Source organism: Canis lupus, chromosome 6 (assembly GCF_048164855.1).
Source record: "Canis lupus baileyi chromosome 6, mCanLup2.hap1, whole genome shotgun sequence".
Taxonomy (NCBI): domain Eukaryota; kingdom Metazoa; phylum Chordata; class Mammalia; order Carnivora; family Canidae; genus Canis; species Canis lupus.
In genome coordinates, this window is record NC_132843.1 from 2,889,203 (window position 1) to 2,907,921 (window position 18,719).

An 18,719-nucleotide genomic window follows, 5' to 3' on the forward strand; every position below is an offset into this window, starting at 1 on the left:
TATGTCTCCGCCTCTCTCTGTGAGTCTCTCATGAATAAATACAATCATTTTTAAAATAAATAAAATATAATTTAAAAATTAAAAAAATTTAAAAGAAAGAGATGGTAAAAGAAGACAGGCTATATAAATGTAATGTGTGATCTCAGATTAGATTCTGGGCCAAAGAGGAAAAGGAAAGAGGAAGTTTCTTGCTTATTTCTTTAATTGTTAAAGGACTTTATTAGGGAACTGGGGAATTTGCATGCAATCTGTAGACTAGATGTCAGTACTTTAACAATATTAAGGTCCTAATTTTGATGGGCTTACTATAGCTATTTAGGAGAGGATCTGTGTTTTTAGGAACCTTAGGACAAACTGGTCATCATGCCGGCAACTTACTCTTAAATGATTCAGAAATAAGTTATATATACATGAAAGACAGTAAGGTAAATGTGGTAAAATGTTAGCAACTGAGAAATCTCAATGAAAGAAGCATATCTACCATTTTTAAACTTTTCTGTAAATTTGAAATTATTTCAACTTAAACTAAAATATAAAGATGAAATAATAAACACGTTGAGGCAAAAAAAAGTAGAGAAAAAATGAACTCTACTATGAATTAAATTATCTTGAAATCTGGTGAGATGTTTTGTCTGTCTTACCTTTTAGATTCTAAGCTAAGTTTGGAAGAAGGCTGAAGGAATTCACTGCTAGACACAGAATCTCTGAATTCTCCAATTACTGAAAGTATAATTTTGCGCATATTTCCATAGAAGAGCTGAATATCATTTGGTCGTTGGGGAAGATCATACACTGAAACAGAAAATAATGTTTGAAATACATTGAGTCTTCACATAATCACACCACAAAGTAACAGATAAACTTCTACATCTACGGCCACAGAATATTATTTTCTTAGGTTGAGGGTGGGTGACATTTGAGGTTTACTGCCACTGACTAGCATGAAATTATAGGCAGCTCAGGCCCTGGCCTTGGATGTGGTAACTTCACTTCTCTAAACTCTAGTCTCCCCAAAGATAATATCAAGTAACAATCTTTTCTCAGGGGTTGTCCTGAGCATTAAAGTACAATGTGTTTAAAGCTACATATACAAGAAGCTGACTGTGGGCCAGGTACTGTTCTAGTTCCTTCATGCATATTAATCTAGTTAGCTTTCACAACTCTTTGGGGGTAGGTATATATTATCTCCACTTCAAGGATGAGGAATCTGAAGCACAAAGAGGTTAGGGATTCACAATTTATAAGTGGTGGTCTCACAGACATTAACTTTAGCAAATCTAGAAACCAGGCAATAATATAACTAAATACTGCCGATTAATAAAATAGTTCTAAAGTGGAAAATCTCTATATTAGTCCACCTGAATTTTTATATACAAGAAATTTTATAGAAGGTACTTGTATTCTACACTTAAATTAGACATTAAGAGGGGTGCCTGGGTGGCTCAGTCAGTTAAGCATCTATCTGACTCTTGATCTCAGGGTCATGAGTTCAAGCCCCATGCTGGATGTGGAGCCTACTTAAAAAAAAATAGTAAATTAGACATTAAGAATTAGACTTTTAAAAAAGATTTTATTTGAGAGAGAGAGAGAGAGAGAGAGAGAGAGAGAATGCATGAGCAGGGGGAGAAGAAGAAGCAGGCTCTCCACCAAGCAGGGAGCCCGACACGGGATTCAATCCCAGGACCCCGGGACCATGACCGAAGCCTAAGGCAGATGCCCAACCCACTGAGCCACTCAGGTGCCCAAGAATTAGACTTTTTTTTTTTTTTTTTTTTTTTTAATTTATGATAGTCACAGAGAGAGAGAGAGGCAGAGACACAGGCAGAGGGAGAAGCAGGCTCCATGCACCGGGAGCCCGATGTGGGATTCGATCCCGGGTCTCCAGGATCGTGCCCTGGGCCAAAGGCAGGCGCTAAACCGTTGCGCCACCCAGGGATCCCAGAATTAGACTTTTTAAATTAAAAATTGTTAAAAGAATATAGTAAGCATAAATTGAAATTTATAATAAGAAAGATATCGTTTAAATCAAGTGTGAAAATATTTGCCACAAATCACAAATTTCCAAAAGCAAGATTATAAAGACCTGTAATAGCAATGTGCTCAAACAAATACTATTCAAAATAATCATGTAAAAAAGTTCAACTGCAACATTTCCATAGGTGATCTACTATACAAACCAATGCAACACAAAGTGGGAATGGTTTTTCCCTTCCTCTGGACAATAACTACACCATCTCAAGGAAACTAGTATTCTAGTGTCTCAAAGACCTACCTGAAGTCCCAACTCAACCCCATCTTAGATAGGTGGTCTTGATGGGTTACTTGAGCTCTTAGTTAGGTATGTCAACACAACCCTTAATATAATACATTTCTTGAATTTCTGTACACGCAGCTCCCTTTCCTTGGAATATCTTTCCCCATGCTGGTCCCCAGCCTCTCTATCTTGTCAACTCCTCATTCTTCAAGATACCTCAAAAAGTCATTTCATTTTAAATGGGGTACCCTTTTTCTGTATTCTTCAGATTCCTTTTTTTTTTTAATTCTCCAGATTCCTAAACACAGCTCATCATGGCCCTTTGCATATCCTACTTTAATCACTTGTCTTCCCCTTAGTCTGGAGGAACCTAAAGGGCAAGGACTGCATCTTTCACTTCTACAATCAATAAATGAAATGTTGCTGAATCATGCAACTGTGCCGAGTTCTAAACCACTACGAACTCATGCTACCTACTTTTAATCACATTTTCAGGATTGTTGTGGTGTGTTACTAAGTGCTTTCATCTACAAAGCATAATTCAGTTTAACTCCTTTATTTTGGGGGATCTTTCTTACGAAGAAGAGATAAAGAAGATAAAGCTGAGAGGAGATTAAATGGCAAAGATGGGTCTTGAATTGTTTCAATTCCAAATCCAAGGTCTTTCCATACTCTGCTCCCTTAACACATTGCTGACAAGATCAATTTTCAAATCTTTTCACTATTTTTAACTCACCCCCTCCCTACTGTCCCTTTGAGCAGATGATCTAGCCTAATTACCAAAAAGATCATGAACTATTCTACATCACCTCTACATAGGCATAAATATCCTTTTATCATTTCATATTTTACAAGTTATAAATCTTTCACCATTAAAAAAACGAGAAAACGAAAATGGGGGAAAAAAACACTACCACCTGAAATTCTACTACCAGAACATAACCACACCATATTTGGTGTGTATACTCCTGCAATTTTATCTATGTAGCTGTATATAGACACATTAAATTATTTTTATCAGGAGATCTTAGTATGTAAACTTTAAAATAATTTTTATTAATGACGAGCTTTCTCATGTCATTTACTATAGAATCATATCATTGCTTTAATTGCTTCAACATATTCTATTACATAATTAAACAATGCCTTATTCTTGGACATTTAGGTTACTTTTAACTTCTTTCTGTTATAAACAATACTGTGGTGAAAATCTGTCCATTTTTACATAATTTGTATGTCTCAATACATACTTTTTACATCAGTAATAAACACCATTAGATGCTTAAACAACTCAGCTCAAATAGAATTAAATATCTAGGTTGGAATTATTCCACTGCTGTCTTTTTTGGATTTTAATTTCCAACATTATATCCTCCATAAATTGTACAACAGACACAGAAATCTCAAACTGAGTTTGAGTCTGCAATCACTAAATCTTTTTTTTTTTTTTAAGATTTTATTTATTTATTCATGAGAGACAGAGAGATAGAGATAGAGAGAGAGGCAGAGATACAGGCAGAGGGAGAAGCAGGCTCCATGCAGAGAGCCGGACGTGGGACTCGATCTGGGGTCTCCAGGATCACGCCCTGGGCTGAAGGCAGGCGCTAAAGTGCTGAGCCACCAGGGCTGCCCCTGCAATCACTAAATCTTAAATAGTAATTACTTTGAATTCAATGACCATTCTCCTCCTATTTACAAGTCTACCCAAAGAATAGGTGCCATAGTACGTGATAACATCTAACATTTACATAGCAAAGCTCTCTCATGTTATCTTCACAGTTCTGTATGGATGAGAAGTTAGATATTATAACTCTCATTTACGAAAAAGAAAACAATCTCAGTGACATCCAAAGTCATACAGCAGATGTGTAGCTCAAACTCAGCCTGATTCCATAGTCTAAACTAATACTCATCTTCTTTATAACACATCCCTGGATCCAGATACATCTTTTGGGTCATTGGTAGTATTAAGACATGCTGAAATTCTTACCTTCAGTTACTAGTAACTCATCCTGAAATGTCTCAGCAAAATCAACGTTCTGCAGCACACTATGTTCTGGAAGCACTTGTTCTATAATCCCTGGTTTATGCAAAAGGGCTCTGCCAACAGAGGATTTTATTCAAAAATGATTTTACATAAATTAGATTTTCCTTAGTGTACGTGGCAAATCTCACAAATAGCATGCATAATGCATTAGTATTTTGATCTCATGTCTTAAATCCTAATATAGGTATTTTTAAAAGAAAATTTGTTTTGGAAATTTCCTTGAAAGTTATACATGGTAGCATAGTCATTGCTTTCAGTTAAATATGAACATCAAAACGAGAGCTCCCTAATATAGAAGTAGAGAGAAGAGTAAAATTAGATTCTCTTCAGGTCTTACATTTTCATTTGTAAGAATTTGATCATAGTTAGGAATTTGTCTCAAGAAAAAAAGAATATGCCAAGAACATAAGTTAGATGTCAGAGAGAGACATTTAAATTGCCATATAACTATATTTACCTGGCCCCTTCTAAAGAATCTTTGAGGTGAGAGAACTGAAATGTAAATTTCTAATACTCAGATGTCCACAAACCAAAGAAACCTCATTGCTATATACATGTGGCAAAGAGGTTTTTATGAGGGGGGGAAAGCCCAAACCTGGTCATCTAATTTCTCCAAATGTCTGTTTCCATATCTAAAATACTTAAGTGAGAAACAAAACCAGATTCAAAGCTGAGCTCTTTATATTGGGTCTATTCTAACATTATGTAGCAGCCTGTCATTCAAGTCTCTTTTTAAACGTCCCAACAACCCCTCACTCAACAGATCAAAAATAAAACAATTTCCTAAATTATGTATCAGAATAAAATATAGCAGAGCACAAAGGGTTAGAAGAAGGAAATGCTGGTATAAGCATATAACCCTCCCCTACTAGGAGCTAATGAACACATGAAACGTTGTGAGCCTCACTCATTTTAGTATATTCAGGCCCTCTAGGCTAAGGCAACAAAATTTTATCATACAAGAACTCTGAATTCAACATATAAAAAAGTTACCTATGTTTAAATCACATCTAAATCTAAATGTCTAAGTTTGACAAGATTTTTGTATACGATATTTAGAGGTACCAAATTTCCTAGAAGCACATGCATCAAGCTAGCCAAGTTAAACACTCTACACATTTCTAAATACAACTTGATCCTTTCAAATAATTCACAACATTCCCAGAAATACTACAAGTGAGTCAGGTGTGTTTATACACAAAATATTCTTTCAGTAGTTCTTAAATCTTTTCTAAAATTGACCTACCATCATTAGGAAGATTGTCCTATTATAAGAAGTCTGAGGTGCCTATTTGCATACAGAAAAAGAGGCACAATACAATACATATGTCTAGAAAAGAAGGCACATTACAAATATAGCAGATGAGTTTCCTATAGGCATTTCTTCCTCACATCATGTCGGACTACCAGCTATACAAATTTTATCAAGCTTTTCATCCACCAGTTCACTAATAAGTAGCTGACCATGTTCTATAACTTTCAAATTCCAAATCGTTTTTAAGCCTTCACTATTTCTACTGAACAGTTTCCCAAACCATCTAAATAACCTACCTTCGATACTGCTGCCTCGAAATTTCATCACCACCAAAGAAGTATATAGTTGACAGTTCTGTTGTGGTTGTGTAATTGTTCTTTGTGTCTAATGGATTATATATTATAGTAACATCCTGATGCCAAGAAAAAAAAATCAGGAGTGAATATTAAATATTTTCTTTGAGTCACTTCATTGTGAATTAACTCTAATATGAGTCTACACGATCAGTAGACATGGGTGCATATGATAGCACTTCTAAGATCAGGTAAGTATTTCCACCCCTTTATTACTTTCAAATACTATTTTTTAGCCATAAAATACATAATTCTTAATTTCACTTAAAAATGAGTTCGTACTTTTAGTGCTGAGACATACTTACTTCTCGTGTTTTTTCTTTGAGCACAAATTTATCTGGAAAAATCCTTAGTACTTTAGGATCCAGCAAAACTTTTTTCTGAGAATCCTTAAAACCTATTGCTTTTACAAAAGCTGCCCGAGAGCCGGTGTTATGAACAGAAAAAACAATTCTACTTTCTTTGCCAGGTATTAAGTCATTCACTGTTACCATGTAACTGTCAGATAACTTCTTAACATCTTCCAAAATAAGATTACTTGTTCCTCCATATCCAGACAAAGGTATCTAAAAGCAGAAAATATATACATCCAGAATTATTTTTATGTAAGCAGAAAGCAAAGATTAAATTATAGGCAAAAACCCCCCAAATATAATTAAAATTATAATTATTGTGTACTTTAGCTAGTAGTTACCCCACTTCCAGTCCAGCATTATATTAAAGAACTTAGAACAAAAACAAAGAGTTGCAAAATTATTTACCTTCCAATATGCTAAATTATTTCATTGTTATAAATGCAAGCTTAGATGATAAAGGAATAAAAAAATTAGTATAGATAAACTTGCTTAGGAAGTGTTTAGGGTGAAACATACTGATATTTGTGATTTACTTTTAAATGCATAAAAAAAAGAGATGAATGGTTGGATATGGGATAAAGTAAATATGGAATGTAAGTAGTAGAGTATGTGAGGGTTCACCATACAGTTCTTCCAACTTCCCAGTAATTCTCAATTTTGAAAATGAAATGTGTTGGTGAAAAAAACATCTATTATTCTATAATCCTATTAGCTTTTCATCTTCCAGAGTGAGAAAGAAGTGTGCTAGAGGGACCAAATAGAAGCCAAGAACTCAAACAGCCCAGAGGACAGAATCCTAGCCAAAGTGCAGACTGAAGGCAGGCGTTAGGTGCCAACCGGTGCTGTCTCTAAGCCAGGCTGCTTCCACAGGGGTCAGCACCACCAGGGAACAAGGATTCAGAGAATAGAGTCTATAAATAAAAATACAGGAAGATAGGTATGCTGCTGGGAAACAAACTTTCCATATCCTTTAAAACGTACTCCTTTAAGAGGCGCCTGGGTGGCTCAGTTGGTTAAGCACCTGACTCTTGATGAATTTGGCTCAGCTCATGATCTCAGGATCCTGGGATTGAGCTCCTCATTCAGTGATGAGTCTGCTTGAGATTCTCTCTCTCTCTCTCTCTCTCCCCTGCTCCCTCCCCCAGCTCATGCATGCATGCTGTCTCTCTAAAATAAATAAGTCTTTAAAAAAAGATAAAAAGGTATTCTTTTAAAAATGATCACTGCTAACTATTAAAATGTATTCCGGGGGCACCTGGGTGGCTCAGCTGGTTAATAGCATCTACCTTTGGCTCAGGTCATGATACCAGGGTCCTGGGATTGAGCCCCATTGTCAGGCTCCTTGCTCTGTGGGGAGTCTCCTTCTCCCGCTTCCCCTACCATTTCCTACCACTCATGTTCTCTCTCTCTCTCAAATAAAATCTTTAAAACAAATAAAATGTGTTCCAAAGTATACCTTGCAAACTTGAAAATATCAACAGCTTATTCTGAGTTGTGATATGCACTCAAAATAACATTTAAAAAATTAAATTTAGGGACCTCATAAATTGGTACTGGCTTGCCAAAATGAGTACAGATTGGTAGCATTTTAAAATGCTTCAGATCTGAAGCTCCTACAAATCCCTCCTCATTCAGAGTGAGCTCTTGGTAGTTTTTGAAAGCCAAGTGTTTCTAATTTCTCTTCCCACAGAAACTTGCAGTAGATTTTACGTATGCAACTAGAAAATAATGGGAAAGTCAGCCTTTGAAAACACTCAACAGAAGTATTTTTCAAAGCCTAAGGAATCACAAATTAACTGCTGAGTAAACAGTTAACAAAGAAAAAGTATGATTAAATAAAAAAAATCTGACCAAGGCTAATAGAATCCAAAGAGTCAAGAGGAAAAACTACTGTTTCAGGGAAGGGTTTCTTAACCTCACACTATGGACACCCTGAGCTCCATCATTCCTTGTGGTGGGGCCAGCCTGCGCCTTACAGGGAGGTTAGCTACATCCCTGGCTTCTACTTACTAGGTGCCAGCAGCACCCTTTTCCTACCCTCAGTTACGACAACCAAAAATATGTCCACATATTGCCAAATGTCCCCTGGAGGATAAAACAGCCTCTGGTTGAGAACTGCTGCTCCACAGGACTGGAAAACAGAGGCAGGATGAACACTCAGAGCCCATGCAATAGATAAAAATGAGCTTTGCTGCCAGGTAGTCTGAATGTGAACCCTGGACCACTTACTGCTGTGAGATGCACCACCATCCCAAGCATCTGTCTAGGTTTGTTTCCCCATGTGTAGAACAGAGACAGTGGAATGAACTAGGTAGTTCCTTTTAAAGATAAAGTGTGGTAATCCATGTAGTGACAATTAAGAGTAGGGCCTGGCATATACTCAGCATCCAATCAATATATTTTTATTGCAGTCCCACAATGCTTTATGGTACACAAAGCATAATTTCACTTATTTCTCAGAACCAAACCAAGAAGATAAGTGAGTGAAGCATGAGCAAGTGGAGACTATCCAGAGTGAGTGTGAAGAACAGAGGCAAAGCTATTCCCAATCTCTCATCGCTATAGTGAAGTGCTCTTGCACCACTGTACCAGGTTCTTTATCTCCACAAAAATACATTAGTGCTGGTAGTCCAAGTCTTCTTGTGAGATAAAAGTCATATTCATCTGTGCACTTCAGGTCCCCATTTAGTCCACCTCTGAGAGAACAGGTGGCATTTACATAGGCAGGACTCCCACTAGGGTTCTGGTTTGTCTTAAGAGAACACCAGCCTGTACTTCTGTTCGGTGACTGTCAAATCAAATGGTCCTGCCCTAAACAATCAGGGAATTATTAGTTCTCCAGAAATTCTTTTTTTTTTTTTTTAAATATTTTTTTCTTAAAGATTTATTTATTTATTTATTCAGAGAGAGCGAGAGAGAGGCAGAGACACAGGCAGAGGGAGAAGCAGGCTCCATGCAGGAAGCCTGATGTGGGACTCGATCCCGGGACTCCAGGATCACACCCTGGGCTTCAGGCGGCGCTAAACCGCTGTGCCACCAGGGCTGCCCTCTCCAGAAATTCTTAAGAATAATCTTAACATCTTGGCTAGTAAACATGAAACTTATAGAAATCTATTCAGGATAGTCCCTTCCAGTTCTCTCCACAAACCACTTGATTTCTTACTTGAAACCAGATCATCAGGATATGTGGTACTTTGGCATTGTGTCCTCAACTCACACAAAAGACTGTTGTTCCTAGAGACAACGACTTACATCTTTTTCTTTTTTTTTTAATTAAGTAAACCCATCCCCCAACATGGGGCTAAAACTCACAATCCTGAGATCAAGAGTCACCTGCTGTATTGACTGAGTCAGCCAGCAGAACTACTTACATCTTTAAACAGCTTTGCCCACAGCTCATGTAGCCAAAGGAAGAGCTCCACAGAGAATATGTCAAGCTTCAGCAACAAAAAAAGCTACGTTTGCCATAAAGATGTTCTATCTATCTATCTATCTATCTATCTATCTATCTATCTATCTATTTGATTCTGATTCTATTTATTTATTCATGAGAGACACACACAGAAAGAGAGAGAGAGAGAGAGGCAGAGACACAGGCAGAGGGAGAAACAGGCTCCATGCAGGGAGTCCGATGTGGGACTTGATCCTGGGACTCCAGGACCAAGCCCTGAGCCAAAGGCAGATGCTCAACTGCTGAGCCACTGCTGAGTACATCCCAGATGTACTGTTTTTTAAAAAAACTGTCTGGCGGTTCCTGGGTGACTCAGTTGGTTAAGTGCCCAACTCTTGATTTTGGCTCAGGTCATGACCTCAGAGTCGTGACATCAAGCCCCATGTCAGGATCCTCACTGGGTATGGAGCCTGCTTAAGATTCTTTCTCCCTCCCCCTCTACCCCCACCCTACCCCACCCTGTTCACTCTTGTTTCTCTCTCAAAACAAAATAATTTCAAGCTTTTGGTACGGTTAATCTCGTAACTCATTGCATTCCCTCTTTGACACTAGAAAATGGACCAAAATTTTAGTTCAGCCCCACAGCCAAAAACTGTGTAGCTTTAAGGTATGCACATTTATAGAATGTGTGTTTCATTTGATTATTCTTTTCTTTCTTTTTCTCAATGATTTACCACCTTTATTTCTCACTGCTCTGACTATATCTAAGAAATGAGTTGAAATCCTTTCTAAAAATTACACTGGGAAGGAACAAAATATAAAAGCTCTTGTTTTTGTAACCCTAGTTCTGGAACAGAGTCTAGTAAATGGTGTCAGTGGGTATTTTACTGAATAGAGAAAGTACAATTTACTTGGAAAGTCAATATTCTTAAAGTTTGATCTGGATTTACCAAAAAGTGTGTTCCTGTAAAGTTGGGTACATTTCAAAATGCTCCAGCTGAAATGAAACTTAGAGGCATGGGAGATGGTTTCCCATAAGAATACTATGGAGGCTACTTTTAGAACATTACACTTGTACAAAGCACATACGTACTCCCTAACTTATTTGTAAAGGGAGGCAAATATCTATTCTGACTTATAAAAAAGCAGAGTATACACAGTTTACCAATATTGAACTAATAATTATAACATGTCAGAAACTCCATGGGAGAAAAAAAAAAGCAATTAAAATCATCTTACCGTAAACTTAATGCCTGGTTGGGATCGAATTCCCAGTTGTTTAATTTCTAGTTTAGCCAACATACAAGATAATCGAGTAGGTGCAAATAACACAGAGATGTGAACATCTTCTTTTGGACACATTCTAATCTCACAGTTACTGGTTAGTCGTTCTTCAGAACCAAAAGTGTGTTGAAGCTACAATTTAAAAACAATTACTGCATACAACATAGCAGGAGCACAAATACAACTACCATCAACCCAAACTTTTAAAGCTGAAGCACCACATGAGAGTCTGTGCATGTAAGTGGTCTGAAAGATGACGAAACAGCACCACTTACTGTACAAACCTGAAAGCAGTCCTGGTCTTGTCCTCTAATGAGGAGTCGCAGATGCTGAGTTGTAGCTGTACAATTATTTCTTAAAGCCAGCTTCTGAAGCCTAGAAACAATTAGACATTGTAAATGCAGTTTTCCTCCACGAACATTGCTACAAGTATAAAACCAAAGCCAATTATACTTGACTGCAATGTCAAGAGATGAACTGGATTACGCACACCACTGTATTAGCAGCCCAGGAGGGGTCTCCACTGTCCTAGGATTCCACATTTTTGAAAACATCCTCACAACATATTCATCTTGTCAGAGAAATTCTGGTTTAATCAGTCTCCTGTTATAGCTCCTTAGCCGACCTTACTATTTATATTATCCATATAAGTCTTACCTGTCTTGTTAAAGCAATCAATTGTTAAAGCAATCAATGAAAATCCAGAGTAACAAATTCATTAAATCACTGAGTCAACACCATGCTTAGCTTGAATTTCTAGTTTTCATGGGAACAAGGAGTCCCTAGCACATTGCTTAGATTTTTTTTGACTCTCAGTAGTCTGCACAAAGTAGTCTTTTAAAGAGTACACTGAATTAACCATACTTTTAGAAAGTTAGAATATGCAGCTAAAATAGACTTATGAATAATAGCTGGCTGCTGGTAAAAATAAAAAATAATCCTTCAATCTGAAATTTTTAAAATCCTCTCTTCATTGGGAGGATAGAAAATCATGAATAAATCTCCATTTTATTCAAATTTTGAACGATGGCAGTTAAATTAATTAAACTGTGGTCTATGCCTTGTCCACCCTGGGTTAAAGGAGAAGGTTGCTGTGCTTAACCTCAGAATAAAATCTAAGACCTTCAGTTATCAGCATATCTGAGAAAAGCATTCACAGGAACACAGGGTAAGACTTACTAAAAAAAAATGCTTTAAAAGCATTCATTCATTCATTCATTCATTCATTCATTTATTTATTTATTTATTTATTTATTTATTTATTTATAAAGAAATTGGTTGTCATTTTCAAGTAAAGAGTTATCAATTGGGGGAGGGGGGGTTCAGTTTCTAATTTTAAAAAGGAACTATATAGGCAGCCTGGGTGGATCAGTGGTTTAGCACCACCTTCAGCCCAGGGCGGGATCCTGGAGACCCGGGATGGAGTTCCACATCGGGCTTCCTGCATGGAGCTTGCTTCTCCCTGTGTCTCTGCCTCTCTCTCTGTTTCTCTCATGAATAAATAATAAATAAAATCTTTAAAAAAAATTTTTTTTAAATGGAACTATACAAAAAGGGTTAACTTTTTTATTATATAGGGTCCACACAAATTAATTAGAAAAAAATACTAAATCCTAACCAACAAATAGTCAAAGTACATATGCAGACTTACGAGAGAGAAACTGGAATGAATGAATATATGGAAAAATGCTTCAAAAACATTTAAAAAATCCAAAACATTGGAATGAAATACCATTTGGATAACTTACCCTTAGAAAATAAAAATTTATTAGTTATCATTTCCATCTTTACTGAGGCATAATCCATTACTCGATGAGAACACTGCCCCCCCACATTATATATGAATTTTTTTCTCTTTACTCTTAAAGAAGAACTCATTTCAAATCTCCATTTTGCACTAAGCACCTTCTTCCAAAAAGGCAGGCAGGGAGCAGCAAGTGCCACACGGAAGGGCACCAGCATCCCTCACCCTCTGTTTCTGCGTCCTCTCCCAGCACCCATTGGGTCACAGCCCGACTACCTCCTAGGACATTCCTAATGGACAGAAAATAGGAAGATCTCTTTCTAGGCAGACAGTGTACCACTTTACCATAAATTCTGCTGCAACATGACTGGGATGGGAGTTGCAAAGATGACTGGGATGGGAAAAATAATCGTTGCAAAGATGACTGGGATGGGAAAAATAATCGTTCTGTGTAGGACACTATCACAGAGGTAAGGGGATTACAGAAACATAGGTTCATAGTCTAGCTAGGCAAGTGCTGCACTCAAAACTGTACATACATGTTTCCCATGGATCTATTGCCTTCAACAAGCCCACTTGTAGCCACCATGGGGCGTAGAATCCACGGACTAAGGTATTATCCTTCTCACGTGACTGGCAAGCTCCTCCAGGCTGAGTTAAAATATCTCACCAACTATAAACAGGAGACATGACAGCTCCTCAGGTCAATTCCCTGGGGTGGCACAGGGATTACACTTCCATCTGCTGGATTAGAAGGCAGCCATGAATCTTCACGAGGAAGGCAAGTCAAGAAATAAAGGAGAACAGCATGACGGCCCCTCCCTCAGGAGAGGACAGGGGCAGGGGGGAGGATATACCACTGACAAGTCCAGAAGTATGCACAAGATGGTGCCCCCATTTCCAACTTAACTCATGTAATTTCTTATCTAAAATAAAAGGGCAGGGAGAATGCCTCAGGCTTAGTGGCTGAGCATCTGCCTTCAGCTCAGGGCATGATCCTGGGCCTGGAAATCAAGTCCCACATTGGGCTCCCTGTGGGGAGACTGCTTCTCCCTCTATGTCTGTCTCTCTGTCTCTCATAAATAAAATCTTATAAAAATAAAAAGTTTAGCACACATTAATTTTGTTTCAGATGAACTGTAAGATTTCAGGATGTCATGGCATCTGGAGCAGCTAGATTTTAAGAGCAGCCATCTCTACTCTATTAATAATTTGCTGCAAATGATTGAGGGCACAATACCTCAAACTCCCTGCCCTTCAGGATTTTTTGAAGATCTAGTTGAGAGAATGTTTACTGAGAGCTGCTTCAAGAGCACACACAGCCCACCATTTTTCTAGGTGCCTCAGCTGTCTCCATCAAGCCACCACATGCTTCAGTACCCAGGAAATGCTGTGAGCTGAGTATTCACATGTGACACGTCCATGCCGGACTGAGCACCTCAAAGGGGAAGCATCCTGATGGGAGTATTTAATATGAAGTTGTTTTACTTTGAGACTCACTATATTGTACGGATCTCTCTCTAAAAGGACCCCTGGAAGAAGCATCTTTCTAAAGTCTGTAGAAGGAACAGCTTATCCTCTCTCACACAGCAACGGTTTGTTCTTAAACTTCTGAACACTAACTTATTTCAGGATGATGGGAGACGAGTTAGAACCCAGGACAAGACCCACATCAAGGCAAGTGTACAGGGTCTGCAGGTGAGCCTTTGGGCACTACCTATGGTGCTGATGTCCCTCCCTTTTCCCCACAGCAGTTAGCCCTCAACTGTTTTTATCTTACTGTGTCTTTTTGAAAGTTAATTTTGGAACAAGACAAGATACAGATGACTACATGAATAGTTAAGCAGATGTATGACCTCTGTAAAGTAAGGAGGTTCAATTAGATCCTTTTTGCACAGACAAAACTATAATTTTATTTATTTATTTATTTATTTATTTATTTATTTATTTATTTATTTTATTTATTTATTTATTTATTTATTTATTTATTTATTTATTCATGAGAACACACAGAGAGGATTGAGAGAGAGAGAGGCAGAGACACAGGCAGAGGGAGAAGCAGGCTCCATGCAGGGAACCCGACGTGGGACTCGATCCCGGGTCTCCAGGATCACGACCTGGGCTGAAGGCGGCGCTAAACCGCTGAGCCACCCAGGCTGCCCCAAAACTATAATTTTAAAGAAGTACCCTATAGTATAGATTCAGCCAGGAGGTTCTTATCTCTCAGGGACCACAGAAACGTATTGATAAAACATTCAGGTCATATACAAAAATGCAAAATATGAAAGAGGAGACACTGAGGTTTAATAATTACTAATAATTACTAGGTTATTAATTAGTATATTTGAGGTTGATAAAAATTTAACTATATTGCTAAGCTTACGAAGGGAAAAAATATTATACTATACATTATAGGTCAATCTACTCAGAGTTCATATTCAAAATGTATGATCAAAACACATATAAAAATAAGATTCCAGATGTAATTCACATTAAACAGGACAAAATATATCTACTCTGTTAAATATGTCTTATACTCTTTAAAATACAAAGTATTCACTAGTGACTTTGTAAACTCCTTTAGCAGAATGCAAGGTTTTCGAGTATTTTTTCTTCCTACCCTTCCATAGGGCTTTCCAGAGAAGGAAGAAAGAAACTCTTAATTGCCTGAACTTGGTAATCAGCAGAGAAAAAAAGCTTAAGAAAGTGGAAACTTAGTTTTTTGGACTGCAGAGGTGAAAATTTTAATTAAAACATCTGCATTCATGATCGGAAGATTAAGGAACGTAAGACAGCCTTATTTCAACTCTAAAAACATTAACATGGTCATAATTATCAAAGCAGAGAATAACACTATGGGAAGACAGCAGAATCTTCACGTTCAGAAGCTGCTACATGCATACTTACTGTGTTCTACCAAGAGGAACACCTCCCCAGGCCAGAAACTGCTTGTTGGACAAAATCGATGGAACATCTGAGCAGCAAGAGCCAGGTGTCAGAGGTTTATTTCCTGAAGAAACGACTTCACCTTTTAACACCACTTCATATTGAGGTCCAAAGGGTTGCACGAATATTTTCAAGATCCTAACAAAGAAAACCATCTAAATTTAATGTCCAAAGTTCACTTCTATTGGCATCTATTCCCTACAAGCTTCCTTTGTCCCAAGAGATTGGACTGAGTGCTGAGAAAACAATTACATTCCCAGCCTTACAGCTTATATTCCAGAGAAGAATACAGACAAGGAAAGAGACGATCATAATATCATCTACATAATGGGAGCAGGCAAGTTCAGAGGGCCATAGAAATATTAGCGACTACTCTTTATGAGGAATTTGGGAAGAGCCGAGGAAAGCTTCCCAGATGAGAGAATTAACTCGGTGAAGTTGCAGGCATGCGCACCAGGCAAAAGTATTCACATCTGTGCAGGCTAGCCCCTCTCTGTAAGATCATGTAACAGACTGAGCACACTAGGGTATCTATAACCCAGGTGGAGGCCAGACCACATATGTCTCAGGATAGCATGCTTCTAAGCTCTGTTTACCAAGAAAGTTCAAATACTAATGATGATGGTGCTCTGACCACTGCCAGGTAATACTCACTGAGGATCTGGGCACCAAAATGTCACAAGCTTGGAGAAGGGATGGGAGTAAGGGACGTGTCTTTAACAACTAGCGATGGTTTCCTTGGAGAGCGAGGAAAAGTTCATGAGAAACATTAAGACTGATGTTTTATTATTTACTTTTGTCAGAATATTCTTGAAAATAGTAATTTCTTAATTTCTAGTCAGCTGGTTTAAAAGGAGAGTTTTAGTAAACAAAAAAGAAAATCTGAGGCTAAAAGAGGTTAAACGGAGCTCATTATTAGGCGAGAGAAAACATGTACTCATTCAGGCTGTAGAATGAAGCACAGGTCTATAAGCAGCTATTTTGAGCAAAAAGTTAAAGCTTGCCATTATAAATAATTTTATATTACCTTTCCTCACAGGTCTTGGGGTCCTCTGGAGTAAATGTAACTGTAACTTCTCGTTCTTCTCCAGGTTTAAGGAATAGATTCTCTGGATCCACTGAAAAGTGACTTCCTTGATCTGGAATCTAAATATTTACACAATTATAACTAAATGCCAACTTCTGCAAAAGGGCTTCTAGTCCACTCCTCTCGTTCTTCACTTACTCTGACAGGTGACTTTTCCCTTGTGCCTGTCACTACCCTGCCTCGTCTTACTCTCCTGGAAAGGGCACTTCCTCTTCCATAACAAACTTCATCTCCCACCCTCCTCCTAATATCCTTTAGCTCACCCACATGTCTCAGAAATAATGTCTCCGTACGTGATCACTCTCCTCCAATTCCACCTGTCTATAGGATAACACACAGAGTTTCCGGGAACTAATCTAAGAATTTGGTTTTTACTTGTAAAACATCAGATGTCAAAGTTCAAGTGTCCTACCATTTATTTCATACTAGTTTAACCACCAGCTTTTAAAGCCCACACACAGGTTCTTGCATTTGACCCCCATGGCACTCTGCCAAGGTGGCAGCTGAGCAACCTCCACAATATGAGGATATACTTCCATTTCACAGTCTAAGGAAATACCATGTCATAGCATTCTGACACAAATTCTTACCCTGATATCCAAGTAAACATCAATATTCCCTGCATTTTTCAAAGGTAAGTGCTGCTTTGTTGAGGAAGCCACACTGGCAAACAAGTGCATAGTCTAGAGGATGGGGTAAAACCGACATTTAAAATAATATCACAACAAGAATGAAATCAACCTTAACATAAAATCACGGCAAAGAGAAGTGTGGATACCTGTAAGTCTTTTGGAGCATGTATCCTAGCTATTCCTGTTCTTGCTTGGAGACGAACACTTTTAATGACTGGTGTAGGGTTTGGGCTATCAACTTCTATATCCACTCTTGCCAAGAACTCTTCTGCTGAGTCCAAGATCTCTGTAAAAAGTTCATTCTTTTAGTTACAGACCTGAGAGTTGTTCAATTCTTTTTTTTTTTTAGTTTTATTTATTTATTCATGAGAGACAGAAAGAGAGAGACAGAGGCACAGGCAGAGAGAGAAGCACACTCCCTGCTGGGAGCCCCATGTGGGACTCAATCCCAAGATCTAGGGATCATGACCTGAACTGAAGGCAGATATTCAACCTGTGAGTTATCCAGGTGGCCTGAGAGTTATTCAGTTCTAAATGCCTCATGTGGTCCAACACTATGCCCTCAGGGGTCACAAGAAATCCTAAGCAAGATGACTTTTTAATGAATTCAAAGAGGAAACAAATGAGTAGAGGAGAAGGAGAAAAAGAAAATATCTAATTGGTAGATGTGACAAAATCAGTGAACAGACAAGATCCCAACAGGTCTTCCGCAGTACTTGCTGGGGTTACCTACACAGGAGTTTGACCCAAAACAGCATGGTCTCTGCCCCATCTTTAAAACAACATAAAATATTTGACAAATTACTCAAAGTATTCACATTTACTAATAGAGGAACTACTCCTCAATTTTGTGGCTTATTTATCTACAAAGTAAAGCAATTTCCAAAACATATATACATGCTACCTGAAGAAGTGATCCGTTTCTTTGGACTATGGAAAAGAACCCAAATTATCAGAAACTCTGGATCCTGCAAAACAAAATAAAATAAATTTACACTAGCATTAAGATTTAAACCTTAATGAAAGGTAAGTTGTTTGGAAACTTAACTTCCTCTTTAAATCTAAGGCAGTTCTTTATTCCCCCATCTTACCTGTCCATCATAACTAGCAGGCATCACGTGGTTGACCACAGAAGGAGCTGCAAGCTGAGCAATCACATCGGCATATGGAGTCTCTTTCCAAGAGGCACGGATGGGTGCCTTGGAAAATGTGAAGCAGCGCCAGGCTACGGCATTCTGTTCAGAAATCAAGAATCAGTTTCAATAAAGCCACTAGGACAATGTTGGTGTGATGTTAAATTTGTGGACAGAATCCTTAAAAAAATTTATTTCTATAAGAAAAATTAATCAAGAATGATATTAGTGGTGTCT

The 18,719-nt window shown here is 38.0% G+C and overlaps 1 protein-coding gene across 10 annotated transcripts in view; it reads right to left on the reverse strand.

The window, feature by feature from the left end:
• CEP192 (centrosomal protein 192) overlaps window positions 1-18,719 on the reverse strand; it is a 157,517-nt gene that overhangs the window by 33,115 nt on the left and 105,683 nt on the right. For 7 of the 10 annotated variants that reach the window (XR_012032232.1, XM_072828630.1, XM_072828635.1 and 4 more), the window contains 12 exons: window positions 18,441-18,584; window positions 18,251-18,317; window positions 17,496-17,635; window positions 17,308-17,400; window positions 16,658-16,776; window positions 15,592-15,768; window positions 11,216-11,315; window positions 10,896-11,072; window positions 6,215-6,475; window positions 5,853-5,968; window positions 4,245-4,354; window positions 642-792 (listed from right to left, as the gene is read on the reverse strand). Coding sequence is in view for 9 of the 10 variants with exons in the window: in XM_072828630.1 (XP_072684731.1) it covers window positions 642-792; window positions 4,245-4,354; window positions 5,853-5,968; window positions 6,215-6,475; window positions 10,896-11,072; window positions 11,216-11,315; window positions 15,592-15,768; window positions 16,658-16,776; window positions 17,308-17,400; window positions 17,496-17,635; window positions 18,251-18,317; window positions 18,441-18,584 (1,655 nt within the window). In the remaining variant the exon portion in view is untranslated. The remainder of the gene's footprint in view (window positions 1-641; window positions 793-4,244; window positions 4,355-5,852; window positions 5,969-6,214; window positions 6,476-10,895; window positions 11,073-11,215; window positions 11,316-15,591; window positions 15,769-16,657; window positions 16,777-17,307; window positions 17,401-17,495; window positions 17,636-18,250; window positions 18,318-18,440; window positions 18,585-18,719) is intronic. The other 3 variants (XM_072828633.1, XM_072828629.1, XM_072828632.1) reach the window with 3 other exon arrangements.